The sequence below is a fragment of the Asterias amurensis genome, chromosome 9 (genome assembly GCF_032118995.1).
Source record: "Asterias amurensis chromosome 9, ASM3211899v1".
Lineage (NCBI taxonomy): Eukaryota > Metazoa > Echinodermata > Asteroidea > Forcipulatida > Asteriidae > Asterias > Asterias amurensis.
The window spans coordinates 23,309,918-23,327,049 of NC_092656.1; the positions used below are offsets into that span (position 1 = coordinate 23,309,918).

Below are 17,132 nucleotides of genomic sequence, written 5' to 3' on the forward strand. Positions count from 1 at the left end.
TTTACCGGGAAGATGGATAAATAATCACATAACATGACAACATAAGGAAGCAAGAGAGGCAGTTGCCTCCATTGCCTTGGTGCCCTTGGAATGCTACAGTAGAAATTTACAATTTCCTCTCCCATAGGGTGCCCTTTACCAAGGAGAAAATGCCTTGATGCCTTGCCCTTTGAACTGAGAGAACCCCCCTCTGCACATAGTGAACATGGAAATGAAATTCATGGCATAACAACCAAACCCACAAAAAATTTGTAAAAAATCATTGCAAAATTCATGTTCAGAAACAAGCCAGTTACGTGTTAGACTTGAATATTGTCTGGTACAATGACGTGCTTGATCACAAGTTACCACTTAAACTTGAATTCCTCTGACTATCGGGACAAGTTGCTATGTCACATGATTAGGGGCAAGCTTTTGCGTAGTTACGTAAGAGACGGTGAACACCCAATCACGATTCTCAATGGATGTTTATGGCACAATGGTACCAGGGTTCGCTCATCTGGAAAAGGCTTGCCCTGAACTATTGGAGTCTGAGCAATTCATGTAAGCTTTACATTTTGACAAAGCAAGTCATTGTACCAGACATTATTCAAATCTAACTCACAAAATGGCTTATTGGTAACTGGATGTGCACAGCACAGACCTCTCTTGAGTTCATTAGCAGGGTTCACCTGTAAACTGTTTAGTGACTGGCCAGCAAGACCAGCTTTTTCACTAGTCTATATTTTAAATATAACAGGGATGCTCTCTAACACTGGGCTAGTCAGCAGGACTACTTACAGAGAATTGTGACTGGTCCTGAGTTATTTGAACTGGCATTTGGCTTGAGGACCACTGTTGGTGTTAAGGGAGAATGCTGATTATTTCCACCCAGTTTTGAAACTTGAGATGCATTAACGCTGACAGAAATGACTTCTTCTTATGAGTCTTGCCTCTTGCTCCCTGGTTGCCCTCTGGCCAACTCAAGTAACTTCACTTTTTATTACACTTGATTGCAATAAACTTGCAGGGATCTTTGCAGTCAATTCGAGATGTTACTTAATATGCGCAGCTTCTTGCATTTATGCATAAGTAATAAAGAAAAAAGAGAGAACTTTAATGGATGTGTACGCGACAAGTCACTCTGAATAGATTTTTGTAAAAAATAACAGCTTGTTCTTAAAAATGATACTAATAATGAACCATTTTTGTAGAGCGCATATCACAATCACAGAGAAGTCTCTATGCGCTTTTATTAACATGTAGTGCATTTGACGATAAAATTTCAATGTTCTTTACATAGTGCCCTTGGCCCAGTTTCATAGAACTGCTTAAAGGCCAATTTTTGGCTAACTGCGCGAGCTTCACTTTCATAGCTCTGCTAACTGTAAACACACTTAAAGGCATGCTAACATTCCAGTGCTTACTGTAAGACAATGATGAAATCCATTGTGCAAGCGCCAAATTTCTGCACTGCATATAGGTGTGCCTAGGAGAGAATTCCTAGTAGTGTCGAGTGCACAGTTTAAGGGAAGCATCACCACCCTGCTGAAGTGATTTTGAGGCTGATTTCACAAAAGCTATGACTGTGATGCGAATACAAATCACTATGGTAATGGTTTAACTATCAATTTGTCTTCAATACATTTTTATTGCTTTGTGAAATCAGCCCTATGTTTGATATTCTTGACCAGCATATCAATGTTTGTTGTCAAGGTACCTCTGTAATAACACTTTCTGTCTCACTTGAATTGACCATTATTTACCATGTACTTTAAACAAGTCAGTGAGTACACAGTGGATCAACTATCCCCTCTCTCTAGCAGCAACGTCTGCTGCCTCAAAATGACTGTCATGTCTGGCTGTAAGATATCAATCATAGGTTGGAAAAAGTAATCTGATAAGAGTAAATTCCTTCATTTATTATCAGCCAGTGCTTGGTCAGATTGAGAATAAATGGGATTCCAGGGTATTAAATCGAGACTTGATCAGCCGCGCTATCTACAAGTTTCTTTATTATAGGAGAGAATCTTTTTTTTTCTTAACCGGATTTGAGTGGACACTTTGCTTTATTTGATCTGGAGTTAATCAAAGTTGTTGATTCCATTAGCACTTAAAGGGTCTGTATATTTATGTTATAGTATGTACAATGTAGGTAAAAAATTACTGGCAATAAAAGCTAATGTGGTAAAAAGTACAGCAGCAGATTTGGATAGTATATCCCATATTTGGCGATATCCCAAAACAAAGCCTCCTTTTGAAATGAAGTTTTCACAGGTTAGTGTTAATGTTTATACTTACATTACTATAGGACTAAAACAAAAATCTATACATTGCCTTTAAAACTTCGTCTCGGTAAAATTATCAAGAACCAGGCCTCGTTGGGATTAAACCACTAGTTGAAAACCTCTTCAACACACATTGATTCCCTTATTTGTTCATTTGGTTTACCCCCAAAATAGTTCATGGCGAACATGGATTTTGACTAAATTTTACATGGTTGAGGGGAAAAAATCCACTGGATGAGTTTCAGAGATTTGCTGAGAGCAACAGAAAGATTGCGTGTCCGAACATGGGTACCAGCTAAATTGCTAATGAGATGAGACATATTTACATCAGGGCACATCCTTGTCATTTAATTGTAAGATTGAAGGTTATGCAAGTTGCAGCGTTCCTTAATCAAATCAGTACATGAATCATTCAATTTGGTTGTCTTCACTGTGCGTTTTCGTCCCATCCCTTTTACTACTTGCATGTGTTCTTGTGTGTTCTATAATTTTTCACTGCAAAGTGCCCTCGTTTTGGATGCCAATATACAATCTTGTACAGTTTGTTTAAATTTTCTTATAGTTGTATCTTCCAATCAAATTACAAAGATCCACTTTGTTCAAGTTGCAAGTTCAAGTTGCAATTTCAAGCTTTTGTAAAAAAAAATGTAATGTAAAATATACCCTATCAGTTTTCCCTTGTGGTTTATTACTTGATGTATAAATTCAGTCCCAGCCTACGGTATCCTCAGCAATTGCAGTGGTGCCCAGTGCCTTTGTTGTGGTGCCCCTTACCATAGGAAAATTGCCATGCCCCTTCAAGAACGGAATGCAAGGCCTGCATATAACTGTGATTCTGTATTTTTATTTCCTATAAAATACATAGTAACTAAATTATAATAAGCCCCATAGATTATTGTTTGTTTGATTAAAAACCAGATGTTTGTTATATGCATTATGTACGTATCTGCTCTCTTGAAGTGACATTTTAGTTTGACTCAAAATATATTGTATCTACGATAATAAATCTAGAAATGCATTGGACTAATAGACCTTTATGCATGCAGCAGACACACAAGAAATGTTTTACACTGTTGATTCTGCCAGGATTGTTTATTTATGAACTTGCGTGTAGTCCTTTTAGATCCATGACGCTTTACAGTCCAAAAAGAATATAGTCGTTCGAGTCTCCGTCCTACATTTAAGTGTTTATTGCCAGAGATCAGCGCGTCTTCCCTTACTATCAATCTCGTTATGTGTGACTGTTGAAACATTGCTCCATCCGATCTGACGGATGTTAAAGATATTGAATGGCAATAACGAGAAATAATAATAATAATAATAACCCGTTTTTATATAGCGCTTTTCACACCCGGAGGGCGTCCCAAAGTGCTTCACATTATTACCCCTGGTCACTGGGCCTTAAATCACTCCTTAAACCATCTCAGCTCCCTGGTAGGGAGTATGCAGCCTGTGCAACATTAATATGCGCTACTCGACTAAATCAACCACAAGAACCATCTCTGCCCTCACAGGTACCCATTTACCCCTGGGTGGAGAGAAGCAATTATAGTTAAGTGTCTTGCTCAGAGACACAAGTGTCACGACCGGGATTCGAACCCACACTCTGCTGAACAGAAGCATCAGAGCTTGAATTCGGTGCTCTTATCCGCTCGGCCACGACACCCCACAAACTCTAAAAACTCTAAAACTGATCAGCTTGCTGGCATTGTATTTCAAAATAATTATCAAAAATGTATCAAAATAATTATTAGCATAAAATCTTACTTGGTAACAAGTAATGGGGAGAGGTTGATTGGTATAAAACATTGTGAGAAATGGCTCCCTCTGAAGTGACGTAGTTTTCGAGAAAGAAGTAGTTTTCCACGAATTTGATTTCAAGACCTCAGATTTCGAATTTTAGGTCTCAAAATCAACCATCTATAGTCGCACACATTTCGTGTGACAAGGGTGTTTTTTCTCACAACTTCGATGACCGATTGAGCTCACATTTTCACAGGTTTGTTATTTGATGTATATGTTGAGATACAGCAAGTGAGCAGACTGGTCTTTCACAACTACCAATAGTGTCCACTGCCTTTAATGCACAGTGTGAAAAGGTGTTCAAATAAATGTCTCGGGTTTAACTTCTGTGATGCTAACAGCATGCATCCTGGAAACTCACTGAGTGGACTACGGTATGCATAAGGGATCAAGTTTCTCTGGTCTTCAACACAAGTGCTGCTCCAGTGCTTCCACTGAACTAGTCAGCCCTAAGGAAAAGTTACATATTAGTCAACCGAGGGCCGAGGGTAAAGGGTCTGTGAATCAGTGAACTTGCGCATGTATTAAAGTTCGATGACAGTTGGCCAATTGTATAATTTGAAAGCACATTTGGGTTTGAGTTAGATGGGATTGGTGATATTTGCTGAATGGGGTAAAGCCTGGTCAAATTTGGTTTCCATGGCAATGGGTTGACATTTTGAGCTTATCTGGAATGTAATTGGTTGAGGAGGCGAACGAGAAAGGGTGTGGGGGTAAATGAAGATTTGGTTTAATTAGCCAGAAACTTACTGGCAGCACTCAAACAAGACAAAATTCTTGTGTGGACTAATTTATTTGGCCTCATTGTGAAAGAGCAGTGTTGTAGAAATTCACTGATTAGGAAAAGAAAGGTTGTTGACTCCCAGCTGTATAAAGAAAGCAATGAAATTGTGTTACAAAGTACGGGGCAGGTACGGCTTGGATGTGACAATCTAGAGCAAGTTCTTTAGCCTTCTGAACAGTAAAGTCATGGTTTTGTAATTTTGAGCGAGCAGTCTAGAACATTGATGTCAAGTTTGGGTGTCGATGTCTTCGGAGTTGGGGTTTGATATCTCCTTGAGGAGTCTCGACTTACATTTGCTTCTCATCAGCCAGAGTGTAACAATGGGTACAATGTACGTGTGAGTGTAGATGTTGTTGGGTTGTGAATGGTGAGCAACCTGGGCATCCATTTGGATGTCAGCACTGCTGCAAACTGAGATGGTTTAAGATAGGTTTCTAATGAACAGTTTTGTTACCATCTTTATGATTATTTATGATCATAGAATTGATAGGAGAAGAATTATTTACTCAGCCAATGTTATAAAGTAAAAAAAAAAAACATTGGAAAATTGAAGTGCACCTCGAGCTCTCTACTCTCTTGAATTTACAATAAAAAAAATTACACTCAAAAACACTAAAGAAGAAGATATAAGTATATACATATAGGCTACAACAATAGCAGAATAAAAACTAGCTCCCATTAATTGAGACGATTAGAAGAAAACAATTGGAAATAATCTGCCGGGTGGTTGAAATTCGTCCTGCATTATGGATCTAGTGTGTTTACGTAACAATTTAAACCACCAGCGGCATGCTTCATAGGGCTTTATTAAAAAAGTTTTCATTCTCACACCAAGGTGAAGAGAAGCAATTAATGGCGGTGGCTCAATGCCCATAAGCGCTAAACCATGCGTGCCATAATTCATTTCCCATTTAGCCACAAGAACTTGTATAGAATCTCTTCATCAGAAATTCAAATATTTCATTATTTTTGTTCTGATACCCCAAATTGAACCAAATTCTAGTCACAGATGGTACAATGGTACATTTTACATGATGTTGAGGTTGGTGAGATTATTCAGTGTCTGTGTGCTTCTTTTTTGAAAGGGCAAGGGCGCCAAGGCATTTTCTCCTTGGTAAAGGGCACCCTATCACCCTATGAGGAACTTGTTAATTTCTTTTGGGGAATTTCAAGGGCACTAAGGACCGAGCACCAATGACCATGGGGCATGGGGGCAATAGACCGATCCATTGAGCTCCGCCCTATTGAGTATGACCAATCACAACCCTTTGGACAACCAAAGTCCGACAAATAAAGTCCGACATGCGTGTGCGTAATATTTTAGTTATTCTTTCGATGCACATACTCAAGAAAAGTTAAGCAGATTCCTCCTGAAAGAAGTGGTGTTTCTCACTGATGGGTTTGTTTTCGCAAGCTTTGTCAAGTGTTTTCTGGGTGGCATCAAATATGTAAGCTGATATAGTCACCAGTTTAGTTCAATTTGCAGGCTAGAGGAATCGCAGTAATGCCTCTTAAAACAAACTTGATATCTTCCCTTGATATCTACTCTTGGGATTATGACTATTGGAGTGGGATGGCTAGAGGAATACCGACATGTACTTCACTTGTTATCGAGACCATCTTATATCAAATTTAGCGGGAATTCGTTGGAAGGTGTCAAGTTGGCCTGTAAGCTGATCAGATATTTTTAAACTGACGTTTTTGATCTTGGGTTTATAGCAGACAAACATTGAACCCTTGTAAATTTGAAAGTGAAATATGAAGAATTGAAGAACGGGACAGAGCTATATGAAACTCTGAGACTGAGCTGTTAGACCAGTAGGTCAAAGAATGAGACAAGGCAGAGGCCTGAAGGTTTGAGATTTTGGCTTGAAGGTCCTAAGCATTGGCCTGAAAGCTTTAGTCTTTGGCCTAAAGGTCTAAGTCTAAATGTAAAACATTTTGGCCAAGCTCTAGGTCCTAGACTTTGGCCTGAAGATTTGAGTCTTGTGCCTGAAGGTTTACTACTAACTTGGCTGGAAGGTAGAGACTTTGGGCTTAAATGTTTGAGACTTTGGCTTCAAGGTCCTACACTTGACCTTAAGGTGCAAGACTTTGTTCTGAAGATCTCAGTCTGCGGCCTGAACATCTGAGACTGTGGCCTGGAGGTTTGAGATTCTGGCCTGGAAATGTAAAACTTTGACCTGAAAGTCTGAGATTAAGCCCTTCAAGGTCTGAGACTTAGGCCTTGAAAGTCTGAGGCTTAGTCCTTGAAAGTCTGAGACTTAGGCCTGAAAGTTTGAGAAAGTCTGAGACTTTAGCCTGAGAGTTTGAGACTTTGGCCTGGAAGTCTGAGATTCTGATCTGAAAGTCTGAGATTCTGATCTGAAAGTCTGAGACTTTAGCCTGAAAGTTTGAGGAAGTCTGAGATTTAGGCCTGAAAGTTTGAGAAAGTCTGAGACTTTGGCCTGAAAGTTTGAGTCTTTGCCCTGAGAGTTTGAGTCTTTGCCCTGAGAGTTTGAGACTTTGGCCTGAGGGTCTAATGGGTTTGAATGCTTCCTAGATGATCCTTAAAATAGTATTTATTTGGACAAGCAGAACACATGCAGTGTCAGAACCACATATATTGAGACAAAATAGTAGCTGCGTCTTTACACAGGTCTTGCATTAGATGAAGTGGAAGTTTGATTAACACTTATGAGATAGGTGTGTATTTTCACTCCTGGCCAGCACACTCATGACACTCAGATACAAGACGGTTTGGTTTGGGAAAGGAATCACATGTATTAAGAGAAACAAATCCAATGCTGGATAAGTGTATTATCAAGATTGCATATTTGATAAGTATTTTTTTGTAAATGCCTCTTTTATCACTGAGCAAACAGACTCTTCAAAAGAACTGTGACATCGGATTTTTAGGTAAAATCTATTTTGAAATCGGACGTTAATCACAACAAAATTGTCTGATAAACTAATAAAATAAAGGACATAAGGATGTCCGTGCCACTTACCGTGTTTTCTCATTATTTCTAACTTCAATGAAAACACAAAGTAATGTCGACGCACTCAGTATAATTTACGTGTATGTTCATTGTGCGTCTAAGAGTACACAATGGCTGGTCGGACAAGGTTAGGTTTCTAATCTAATATTGCTCGTCCTCAAATGTCAGTAGATATCAATGGACTTCTTGTACCATGGCTCTGTATATTGATCTGTTTTTATTCTTTGTATCTAGTCTCTCTTATCCTGAAGGCACGAATCTTCTCTCTATTTTATTGATGAAGATCCCCCCCCCCCCCTCTGGTCCCGACAATAGGCATGAATAACGACTCCTGGCGCCTTAGTTTACCGGGAATCCTTTATTGGAGTCTGAAACAAAGTCTTGGAGCCTTGGATGGAGTTCAAGTACGGGGGTTACATCTTGTGAACAGTGGTGCAAGTGGGAAAGTCTGTGCCACTCTAGATGTTTTAGTCTATTTCTCTGTTATTTTGGTGAAATGTTTGTATTCTTACACTGAATGATGTGTTTTCTTTGTGCTTGAAGGGATGGTAGCTAATTCAAAAACAAATGGACATAACAAACTTACTTGGTAAAAAGCACTGCAGCTGTTGATAATGTATAGACCGTATTGAATATGACGTCACGCAGCTCAAATAGCTGACCTACAAGATGGCGTTTGTGCGTGTGCGTGTGCATGTGCGTCCTGCGTGCTTCGATGATGTACGCGTTTGGACGCGCAAACTGTTTGCCCTAAAAGATGGCAACTTTTCATAGCAAAAAGGGGTTATTCAAAACGGTCTATAAACATTGAGGAACGATTCCCTTCTTAGAAATGTGCAGGTAAATACTGTCTGTAAAGCACCTTAAGCGTTACTGAGTGAAGGATACATGTATGCGCACTATATAAGAAGGCACTATTATAAAGAGAGAGGGATTCAAAAACAATTCAATCTAAGAAACGATATGTGCAAGAAACGTTTTCCCAAAAGAATTTACGTTTTTAAATGCGGGAGGAAAACTATTGTAAGTGAAGAAAACCTGAGCCCCATCTGGCAAGGATATTGACAAATGAAAAAGAAGACAAAATACCCAGCTGGCTAAGACTGTAAACTTCATTCTTGATTAAACTACAAAGTAAAAGTTGTTTGTTTAACCTGGACAAGCCGTTGAAAAGTTCTGATGTTAGAAACCTTTGATCCAAAACACCTGGGTCATTGAAGGTATTACTTTGTTCTTCGGTAAAGAGGATATTAATTTTGGAGTGGTCATGTGGTTGGGTCGAAACAATTTCAGATTATTTTAACTTTTTTCCATATAAAAAAATTGAAATATCTCAACATTGGCTATTTTGAATTACTCTTTAACTCCACGCAACCTGGCTGTTGCTAAGCAGTGTTTGTCGCCCATCAAACACTGCGCTTTTCAAGTACCATGACATTTCATGTCACTTACAGCATGGTATGCACTCTGTCTGAAACACTAATTGCCTAAGGAGATATATGTTACATTAACTAGCCTCCTTGTTGTGCATGTACAGATTGATGTTAATGGAATACACTATGTTGAAATGAATCACGGGGTAATAGAAACTGACTTTCAAAAATTGAAGACCAACAAAGGAAAAGTGTTCCTCTGTAAATTTTGAGATGAATTTGGTTGTTTTGAAAGGAGGATTATACCATCATCTTAGATTACTAATTCTAACGAGAGTCCCTTGAGGTCATTGCCTTCGTTGCCCAAGTTAAGGCCTTAGGTAAGACCACAGGTTAGGCCTCAGCTTAGGTCTTGGTTTGGGCCTTGATTTAGGCCTCGACTTAGGCCTATATTTAGGCCTTGATTTAGGCCTCGACTTAGGCCTATATTTAGGCCTTGGTTTAGGCCTCGACATTGGCCTTGTGACCCATATAATTGTAATGTTGTTTTTCAGTGTAATGTCATTCCACTATGAGCCAAGGTAACTTACAGGCATTCTACAGGATTGCTTAGGAAAAATAAATGTTTTATTTTAGGCTGGTACATTTCTGAATAGACCGTTAGAACTCCTTTTTCCCCTGAGAAATATTTTCCCTGAATTGAAGTCATATTAAGAACTGTATCTGATAAATTATTCACAACACACGTGCCAGCTGATTTGGGTAGTTCTGCACGAAATTGTGCTGGAAGTGTTGCATGATTTTCTCATGACTCACCCAAGATATTAAAGGCACTGTACACTATTGGTAATTGTTAAAGACTGGTCTTCTCACTTGGTGGATCTCAACATATGCACAAAATAACAAACTTGTGAAAATTTTAGCTCAATCGGTCATTGAAGTTGCGAGACAATAATGAAAGAAAAAATATTCTTGTCACACGAAGTTATGTGCTTTCCGATGCTTGATTTCTGATTCTTGAGTTCTAAATCTGAGGTCTCAAAATCAAATTCGTGAAAATTACTGCGTTCTTGAAAACTACAGTTCTAACAATGTTTTTTTTACTATCAACCTCTCCCCATTACTCATTACCAAGTAACTTTTAATGCTAAAAATTATTTTGAGTAATTACCTTTAACATAAATTGGCTCCAATTTACAATGAGCCTGATGGAAAACGCATTGGGCTAGTCTATATTTGGACTTTCCTGTCATGTATGTTTTGCAACTCAAGGTCTTTTTAGAACTATGTTACTACAAATGCCTCTCAACCATGACATAAATGTATTTTTGTAAAAATTCTGCTCCAATAACATTTTTGTTATCTCTTTCGTAAATGTACATAAAACACAATAATACTTCACTTTGAAAACTTCAATTCAAAAGATTGTAGCGTTTTTAAGATATGGTTGATAATCTGAAGAAGTTAAGTTGACGTACCAAAAGAATCCGTAATTGGAAAACACAATCTGAGAAACATATTAGGCCAAAACATTTCTCAGATTGAAATGTTGTTGAATCTCTCAAAATCCACATTTGTTTGAAGGGAGTTGTTTCTCAAAATGTAATAGATTATCAAAATGCGATTAGTTTGTATGTTCATTGCCAAAGATTTAACCTCCCTTTAAAACTGTCTAATTGCAGTCTACATTTTTTTCTTTATGGATTACAAAACTCCTTCTCTAGTTTGACATTCCCTTTTTTGCATCAAATAACCTCAGATACAAACTATTCAGTTTGTTTAGTCATCAGATAGCCTATGTGTCACTGGCAGACACTTTTTTAATCAAAAGTTCTTCACTTCAATCATATTTTTATTAAAAACATGTCATGAGAAAGGAAGAAAGTCACGCTGCATGGAATTCACATTGAAAATGTCGCCCTAAACGTTTTACCAAACGGAGCTGAGTCTCTCTTTCGTAAAGCTGATTTTAAAGGGCCAACAATGCTGTTAAGCAGCTTTGTTTAATAAATTCATTTGCTAAACAAATTGTATATGGTACAGTAACTAAAGGACTCACTTCTTTAGCTTGTAACACATTTCTGTCAAGCAATATGTTTCAATGTTAAAGGCAAAGTACCAAAGGCACTTATACACACATTTTTATTATTATATATATTTATATATATTTTTAAAAAATTTCAAATTATGAGACTGACTTTTAAAGGTATACAGGTGTGTGCGGTAGGCTAGTATGCTGCACATTCAGCAGCCAGTATTAAACACCAGGGCAAATATCTTCTCTTAGCTATTAGTGTATCTGGGTGCTTTTATGTGCATTGTTGCATTATGCACCAATTCTGAAATTTCCCTGTGTAGTGGGGCACTCTTCTAATAACTGTGTCATCTACTTGCTCATATGTGAACAATACATTTAATGTATTTTTGACTGTGTGAATGTAACATCATTTGATTAATAAAGTGGTTGAGATCGCTAGGTACTTTCTGAGATCCAGGTACTTTAGCTTTTATTTTTTAGCATTTGTGTGGAGTGCCACTTTAAATTTCTTTCATAAATGCACTTTCCATAAGCAGGGCTCTTAGAAAACAAAGAGTGATGCTTGATTTCAAAGTGCAAGTGAATTAAAGATGAAGATTGAGACAAAACCGTCTGGAATAATCATCTATTTCCAAAAGTAGATATTGCAAAGCACTAGACTGATACAGGGATGAGAAATTTCAGATTTTGTTCTGAACTCAGAGTTTGTGAGTCCGCCTGATGAAGATATCAGCAAAAGTATATTCCTTTCCATTCACCTCTGACAAATGTTTCTTTGATGTAACTCCATAGCATGAGCTGCTGGCACAAATCCCGTTCACACACATATACCCCAAGCCTTTTTGTGCCTAATTGGAAGTAATTGTAGATGGGAACTTAGTTTGCCTCCTGTTTTTTTATCCCCCTCTGCAGGCGACCACGTTATCAAAGCGACGGAAAAGCGAGAATATCTCAGGGACGCGGAAAGTCAAATCTCAGCTTTGGAACAGCATCATCACGATCACGTTACTGGAGGGCAAGAACCTGATTCCCATGGATGATAATGGGCTGAGTGACCCTTACGTCAAATTCAAGATCAATAATGAGAAGTACAAAAGCAAGGTAATCTCCTCAGGAAGCAAAGAGTATCATTCATTCATGGATGATTTTTTTTCACCCAAAGTCATTGACTTTAAAAACAAAGATTTAATACCAAGTGATTTAAATACCACACACAGTGTACTTATTTTATGTATAGGTAATCCAATTTAGTTCTTTTGTGTTAATCACCATCATTTAGATGTGGGGTTTATTTATTATTATTATTTTTTAAGTGAATCTTCAGGGCCTCAAAAAGGAGAGAAAAAAAGACAGCCCCACAGTATTTGCCGTGGTGCCCTGTCACCTGTGCTTGTTCTGCAGTCCCCTTTCTCCTTTGCAAAGTTCCTATGTAAATTTAATTTGTAAAGTGCCCCTTACCAGAGAAAAATTGCTGTTCCCCTTCAAGAACGAAACTCAAGGCCTGAATCTTTTCAAGGAATATTTATCTGCAAGCTTACTTAATACTGGTTACAAGTTTTATGGTTCAACAAATTCTTTGGGCTTGTGAAAAGAACAGTTGATGAGTGTAGGACTCAAATTTCTGTAGAATGCTGTATTAAATATTAATTTTACTGTGATGGCCGTCATCGTGAGACAATTAAGAGGCCAGCAAAATTCTTTTGCACAAATGTATGCTGTGTAAACTGCTCCCTGATAATTTACCCCCCTACTAGCACTTTAATCAAAAGAAAACAAATCTATGCTGTTTTGAAATAAAAATACAATTTAAAATGCAAGACCACCATCATCCCCAGTGGTCAAAATAACTCAATGGAGAATTAATTTTGGTCAGTCTCTCCCACTGGGGAACTTTTGTTGCAAGTATTTACACATTTAAAACCGAATACAACAGTTTCCTCCATAGAGGGCCAAATTCGGTGTACACTTAGATTTGTCTTTAGTATATTTCTTACATCAAAGATAATTTAAGGGCATTTCAAGCTGAACAAAAAACTCATGTTTGCAAATTTTTTTTACACATCATTTAAAATAACTCTATTTTTACTCATCTCTTGAAAAAAAAAATCACAAAAATCTCAATGTTTACTCATCTTATGGAACAAAACTCTTTTTTAAACACAGTTTTTGAAACAAAACTTTTTTTTACACATATTTTGAAACAAAAAGAGTCTAAATGTGTACATATTTGTTCAAACAAAAACTCTGTTTTTACACATCTTTTGAAACAAAAACTTCCTTCTACAAACCTTTTGAAACCAAAAGCTCAGTTTAACACAAAATATAGTTGTACATGACTTGTTGGATTAACGTAAAATCTCAACATTTCCTGCTACAGACGGAGAAGGGGACGTTAAATCCAAGATGGATGGAGCAGTTTGACCTAAGATTGTTTGAAGATCAGAGCAATATCTTAGAGATCTCTGTGTGGGATAAAGACGTAGGCTCACGAGATGACATCATGGGAAGGTAAGACTGAGATGATCTTGGCCATGGGTAAAGCATCTCTTTACTAATTGGTGTCTTACACGGCCCAATTTCACGGAGCTGCTTAAAGACACTGGACACTTTTGGTAATTATCAAAGACCAGTCTTCTCACTTGGTGTATATCAACATATGCACAAAATGTCAAACCTGTAAAAATTTGAGCTCAATAGGTCGTCAAATTTGCAAGATAATAACAAAATGAGAAAAAAAAAAACCTTGTCACACGAAGTTGTGTGCTTTCAGATGCTTGATTTTGAGACCTCAAATTTTAAATCTAAGGTCTCAAAACCAAATTCGTGGAAAATTACTTCTTTCTCGAAAACTGCATTACTTCAGCGGGAGCTGTTTCTCACAATGTTTTATACTATCAACCTCCCCCCATTACTCGTTACCAAGAAAGGTTTTTGTGCTAAAAATTATTTTGAGTAATTACCAATAGTGTCCACTGCCTTTAAGCACAAAAAGTAGCCAAGCACAACAAATTTATGCTATTAATTTTGGTTTTTACACCATGTGTGCTAGCACTGTATACTCAGTACTTTCCAGAGTCTTGGAAAAAGGGATAATACTCGGGTGGTATTTGAACCCACAACCCCTTGCAATTCTTGAGCAGTCTTGAGCAGTGTCTTACCAACTAGTCTACCGAGATTGCCAGGTAGCTAGAGGCAGTTCAAATTCTTTGCTTTTGGCAGTGGGTACTGCAAAGATATAAAATAGATGTTAAATTTGCATCGGGGATAAAGAATATTAATTTTGGTTTTTAACCCATACACCGCCGAAAAGTTTGGAGCAATTATGCACATGCAGAAAGAATAATCCTTTATAATTAGGGATGAAAACTGGTATATTTTCAACAATCACATTACTTCAAAAGGAAAGGATTCTCAAAAAGCTGTAAACTATCAAAAAGCTAAGTCTGTTTCTTATTCATTAATTTAAAGAGTAAATACCAAAATGGTATTTTCAGGGGAAAAGGTGTTGTAAACTCCTGTATTTCTCACCTTTTCTTCCTCACAAGGTCTCAGATTGATCTATCTGCATTGAAGAGGGAAGAAACTCACCACTGTGATGTAGAGTTGGAGGATGGGGCTGGAACTCTCTTTCTTCTTCTAACCATTACCGGAACAGCTGGAGCAGAAGGCATCACTGACCTGGCCAACTACAAGAATGACCCCAATACAGTTCGCATGCTCCTTCGACAATATGTAAGTCAGCGAGACACTCGTCTTGTTCAGGGCCCAATTTCATAAAGCGGTTTTAGTCGAGAAATTCTGCTTGGCTTAGAAATGACTGGGGTACCAGTGACAATAATGGCAACTGTATGGTACTCCTGGGTGAAGTGTTACGAAGGGGGTTCGAACCCACACCCAAATGTTTTTGTTGCTTAGGCAAAATTTCATAGAGCTGTTTTTAAGCATTAAATATTGCTTAAACACATTCTGCGTGGCACACATTGTTCACAGATCACAGTCTTGACCTTTGCCTTTCTGACCCTTAACCCCAATTCCAAGCAGCCGATTTCATGAAACGTTAGGATTAATGCTATCTCGAGTTTAGGACGAGTAACCCGTCCTAACCTAGGATGGGTCCAATGCGTCCTACGTATTTGGATACGGAACTTAACTCGTCCTAAGCCCCAAGATTAATCTGTAGTTAAGATAAGATTAGTGAAATCGACGGCTGGGCACTTAACAAACAATCATCCAACACAAAGGTTTTCTTTGTCTCTTTCTCTTCAGGGAATCATCAACAGTTTTAAGGATCTGAAGGATGTAGGATGGCTCCAAGTCAAAGGTTTGTGTTTTGAGATCCAATTTTAGTTTTGGTGGTTGAAGTTGTGGTTCTTGAATATTTTTCCTGTCATCCAAATTACATCAAGTTGGAAGTCAACAACCCACAGGTCACAATTGGGCATTATTTTTTACACTGTATCCCTTTGTGAGCTCTGTCTAGAATCTGTCTAGAGTAGAAATTTTTTGGAGCCTTCAAAATATTATTGAGGCCGACGCTCTGTTATCTCCCTATGTAGTAATAATAATAATGACGTCTTGTATAGCGCCGGTTACCACAACAAGTGCTCATGGCGCTTGCTTTAATAAAAAAGTTCCCCTTGGTTGTTCTCCAGCAGTGCAATGATCAAGAAAACTTAAGAAAAATCCAATATCTATGAAGAGATACTAAAAATAAATTTGAAACAGGATGAGTCTTCAGGGTTGTTGAAAGTGTCTATTGTCTGGATGGCTCTGATGGAATGTGGTAGACTGTTCCACACCTTCCCTGCAGCTACCTGGAATGAACGGGATCCCCATGAATTAATTCCAGCATGTTCCACAAGACGGAACTTGACGGCAGCTGAATGAAGATGATATTTAGTGGGGTGCATCCCAAAATGTGTAAGACACTCATGGCTGTTTCAGTCAGTAAACAGGTTAATGATGATCCTGGCTGAGCGTATAAGGCAGCGTTGCCTGTAAGCAGGTGGTTTTTACATTGAATTGCTAAGCATGGCTGTTCATGAAGGATACCTCATGAAAGGGTCTTAATGAATAATACCCTTTCATCTGGAAACATTGACAACAAGAATTAAAACAAACTTTTCTATGTTTGGAGTCTCAAGTGAGGATTTTTTGTGGGATTAGACAATAGATAGATTACACTTAGCGTCATCAACTGCCATATTTGATTTTTATTCATTTTATTATTTTTTTATTTATTTATTTCCAGGCAAACAGTACATACAAAGAATAGGCAATAGAAATATGACTACATAGAGAACAAGCCTGCGGATAACCAAAAAGCGAAAAATAATCACTATACAAATTATTGTTTTGTTATGTACAAATCATTTCCCCTCATAGATGGATTGCAATGGATGATGATACACACTGCAGAAGTGCATACGTGTACGGACTACGCAGATCTCTTAGCCATTAAAATTGAAGTCTTAAGGCGCTGAATATATATACAAACTTTCAGAATGATAGGTAATTGCAGTGAAGAATTTTTAGAAACAATTATTTAGCACCTAATAAGGATTTACAAGGTGCTACGGCGCATACAGCCGCCACAGCCAGGAACACCGGGGCGAACCTCTTTTCGAAACGTGCACTGGGTTCTTTTACATGCGTTACACAACACATGGCACCAACGGTTTTACGTCCCATCCGAATGATAGCCTTGCACGCATGCACCTTTCATCAAATATGGCGATCGTAGTGCAATCCATCTATGAGGGGATATGATTTGGCCCTGTGGAAAATTTAATTGTACATAACAAAAAGAAAATATGAGGATGTCAACTTGGATTTGATTTTGGTTTATTGCATAATGAAGCTACATGCGGCAACTCACATTCGCTA

General features: G+C 38.0%; 1 protein-coding gene across 5 annotated transcripts in view; it reads left to right on the forward strand.

The window, feature by feature from the left end:
* The window catches only part of LOC139942082 (multiple C2 and transmembrane domain-containing protein 1-like), an 89,257-nt gene that overhangs the window by 48,915 nt on the left and 23,210 nt on the right, over positions 1–17,132 (forward strand). For all 5 annotated transcript variants that reach the window (XM_071938773.1, XM_071938769.1, XM_071938772.1 and 2 more), the window contains 4 exons: positions 12,159–12,347; positions 13,624–13,754; positions 14,792–14,978; positions 15,513–15,567. In XM_071938773.1, coding sequence (XP_071794874.1) covers positions 12,159–12,347; positions 13,624–13,754; positions 14,792–14,978; positions 15,513–15,567 — 562 coding nt within the window. The remainder of the gene's footprint in view (positions 1–12,158; positions 12,348–13,623; positions 13,755–14,791; positions 14,979–15,512; positions 15,568–17,132) is intronic.